The 3,385-nt window shown below is 43.6% G+C and overlaps 1 protein-coding gene across 2 annotated transcripts; it reads right to left on the reverse strand.

Moving 5' to 3' along the window:
- Nucleotides 1-1,621: 1,621 nt before the first annotated feature.
- LOC121977413 (3-oxoacyl-[acyl-carrier-protein] reductase FabG-like) lies at nt 1,622-3,049 on the reverse strand. Of its 2 annotated transcripts, none has more exons than XM_042529995.1 (5): nt 2,836-3,049; nt 2,471-2,733; nt 2,291-2,384; nt 2,099-2,210; nt 1,622-2,035 (listed from the first exon to the last, which is right to left on the reverse strand). In XM_042529995.1, exons 1-5 carry the CDS (start codon nt 2,987-2,989, stop codon nt 1,870-1,872), a joined length of 789 nt encoding a protein of 262 aa, XP_042385929.1. In that variant the 5' UTR covers nt 2,990-3,049; the 3' UTR covers nt 1,622-1,869. The 2 variants fall into 2 exon arrangements, with proteins under 2 accessions (XP_042385929.1, XP_042385930.1); XM_042529996.1 differs by having other exon boundaries at nt 1,622-2,014; nt 2,836-3,048.
- Between the last annotated feature and the right edge of the window lie 336 nt (nt 3,050-3,385).

A 3,385-nucleotide genomic window follows, 5' to 3' on the forward strand; every position in this document is an offset into this window, starting at 1 on the left:
GATTGATGATTACTATCGAATCTTACTATGAAGCACGAATCGTGTTTACTTACATTTTCTCTGCCAAAAATGCTCCTCTTTAACTTGCAGTTTTTAATCCAAAACCTTCAGGCTATCAGTCATTTGGTATATGACAAAGCGCATGCCTTGAGTGGCTTTGTTAATTGTTAGTTAGTGGTCAATAATTAAGCAACGATGCTTCTGATGTTTGCCTAACCGGATGGCACACTGTTGTTTACATGAGATTATAAATATTTTAAACTCAGGGATTCCGACTCGGATGTTTTGTTTTGGTATCTAGATCTGTCTCTGAGCATTTTACTTATCTTACGGATGTTAGGTTCATTTGATGCGTGCTCAAGAAAAAATCTTGCCGATGCACAAGTCATATTAATCATGCGAGTGGAAATTGCAGGAAATTTATGAGCGATCTGATAATTTAGTCATTGCTTTAATTGGAGGTTCATCAAAGTCTCAATCGTGTGGATGCTCTATTCTTTATATGAGGTAGGTCTGAAACACTAGTTTCAACCACTAGGATTTGCGAAGGCTACTTATCCTGCTACTGAAGAATGAATGAACTGACACAGAGTCTCTAGCTGCAGTCAGTGCTGGTGTGGGTTTCCCTGTGCCACAGATTATATATGTGACAGTGCAATTTAATTGGATTTATATGCATACTGTTTATTCCCAATGGGGAATCTCGTATCTGGCTCTACTAGTTCCTAATTTGGCAGCCACAACAGCATCCAAGCAATGAGACAAAAGCTGGCAAAACACTACGAGTAGAAAGTCCAGCCAATCAAATTGTTCTTATTCTCATTTATGATTGTAGAGAATCAAATTGTTATTTATCAGTTGACTGACTTTTTGAGCTTTAGTTGCTTTGCCACATTGTTGTTCATACCACTGGATAATTGCTGTCTTTCATGATATACTCTGAGTTCATGTGTTTACCTATCCTATGAGATACAGCTAGAGAATTTCTGCAGGATTATCTCGAGTGAATTAAATGTCTGAATTTCAGATATATTCAAGTTGCAGCCAGTTTCACTCTGTAGGGTATAAATTTATGTAGTTCCACTTTATGCCTCAATCCAACTGGAGGTTATGAGAAGGACCGAGGGCCACTCATAGCCATGGGGACCTGGCAATTCAGCTTGTGATAAATATTTGGTGCCTTTGCGATACTCTCAGCCCCATTATTCTCCACTAGCTACTTGCTCTTTTTTACTACAAATGCAAGTTTATGGAGGATGTTTCTGCTAATCACAAGATGTTCCTTCTATTTTCGCTAGGAAACAAACTTCAATGTTCTTGCCACCCAAAAAATGCTCTCTTTTCCGTAGATAGATAGAAAAGGGAATCTGTGGCAATAATTTGGTTGTGCGTCGATATTCCCTTCACTTTTGCTCAGAACGAAAATAATATTTCAGTTCCGTCCCATTTCCTTTTCGCCCAAAAGTTTAATGATTGATGGTGCTGTGCTACTGGCAAATACTTACAGAAGCTTAAAGATATATCTATATTCTAAGAATTTTGTTATTTCATGTTATATCGCATTATTTTTTTTTCTAGTCAATCCATCGAACAGCTGAACTAGATTTGCCGACTAAAATGATTGCCAATAACGATTTTGGAATCTAACGGAAAGAACTACACGTTATCTGTCATCTAATACAAATCATGTGCACCCGAAAGTGACACGATTCATCCCTCATGATCATACACTTCACATTTGTTCACATCGAGTCCTTTATTGCCCTCATTAATTCCCACGGGCCCAGCAATGATTGATACATAGATTCAAGGAATCATACATATTAAATCTTGTCCTTTTGCAGGTAACAATTAATGGAGAATGATGGATCATACAGCCCCGGTACTGGTAGGTGAGTCGATGGACGCTCGCAGGTCGATCTCTTGCGTCCATGCGCCCTTCTTTTGCGTATGGATGTGCCAGTAAGTCTGCGCTATTGCGTCCGGATCCACCAGCGTCGGGCTCTGTTCTCCTCTGGAGGATCGACCGCGTGCGCTAAAACGAAAAATCAGTAAGATGAAAGAATTGATTCGATGTAGAATCGTATCCACTGCTGACCTTGCTAAACCGATAACCCCGTCGATGACGGCGTGCACGACGTGAATTCCAGAGGATTGGAATTCCCTGGCGAGGCACTGAGACAATCCCCTCAGAGCAAATTTACCGCAGCCTGCGACGGCGGGCGCCGGTTGATTATTCAATGATTGGTTTTTGTTTTTGCACAAATTAGGGGCTCGTGATCGATCTTACTTAGCTCGCAGCGGCCTGCGAATCCGATGAGCGAGGCGGAAGATCCGGTGAAGATTATGGTGCCTCTGCCCCTCTCCGCCATGCCGGGAATTACCTGATTATATTGATCAGCTAGCTGGCAGGACGTGCATGAATGAAAAGGATGAATTAATTAATGAGTAATTGGCACTTGGCAAGTACATGTTGGGCGCAGTGGAAAGCTCCGACGGCGGAGACGGCGAGCGAGCGCTCGAAGGAGTGCAGGGTGACGGCGGCGAAGCTGGTGGGCGGGCTGGCGGCGGGCGGCTCGCAGGCATTGTACACCAGCACTTCGACGAAGCCGAGGGAGAGAACCCCCTCGAAGGCCTCGCGGACCGACTTGGAGTCGGAGCAGTCCATGCGGATGGCGAACACCTGCGCCTTCGCCTCCAGCGCGATCTCCTCCGCCAACCGCGATAGGTTACCTGAACAAATAAAATTTCGAAGACTCTATATACGAAATCGGAAAATAATTAAAGAGAATATATATAATTAATTAATCGATCGATCGATGGTTGGGAGCGTGCCGAGATCGCGGGCCAGGATGGCGACGGTGTAGCCTTCGTGGGCGAACTTGCAGGCGACGGAGCGGCCGAGCTTGGGGCCGACGCCGACGACGGCGGCGATGCCGCGGGGGGAGGTGGAGCATGACATGGACCGTATGCTGATTGTCGTCGACATGCTTTAATGGAAAAGAGAAGGAAAGATACTGAAACGTAATATAGAAGGAGCATATATTAACGACCTCAAATGTAGAGATTTTTTGAGGGGCACTTAGCGTCTCTTCTTGGCTACTTTCCAAGGAGATTCCTGCCATCCGGTTGGATGTGGACAGCCGCGATGCGTTCAATCAAGTAGGCATATTGGGTTTTACCCTTTTTCATTAAAACAAAAAACAAAAGTAGACATATTGGGTGCGCCCACCTGATATACCTTCCTATGACAAAAATAATAATAATAATTAATTAGATTGTCCCATAGAAATATTTTATCGATTATCAAGATAAATCATCCGGTCCCATAAAAATTTTCTACCGATTATCAGGATAAATTGGGAAGCGCTCGCAGCGAACAAAT

This window comes from Zingiber officinale, chromosome 4B, assembly GCF_018446385.1.
Source record: "Zingiber officinale cultivar Zhangliang chromosome 4B, Zo_v1.1, whole genome shotgun sequence".
Taxonomy (NCBI): domain Eukaryota; kingdom Viridiplantae; phylum Streptophyta; class Magnoliopsida; order Zingiberales; family Zingiberaceae; genus Zingiber; species Zingiber officinale.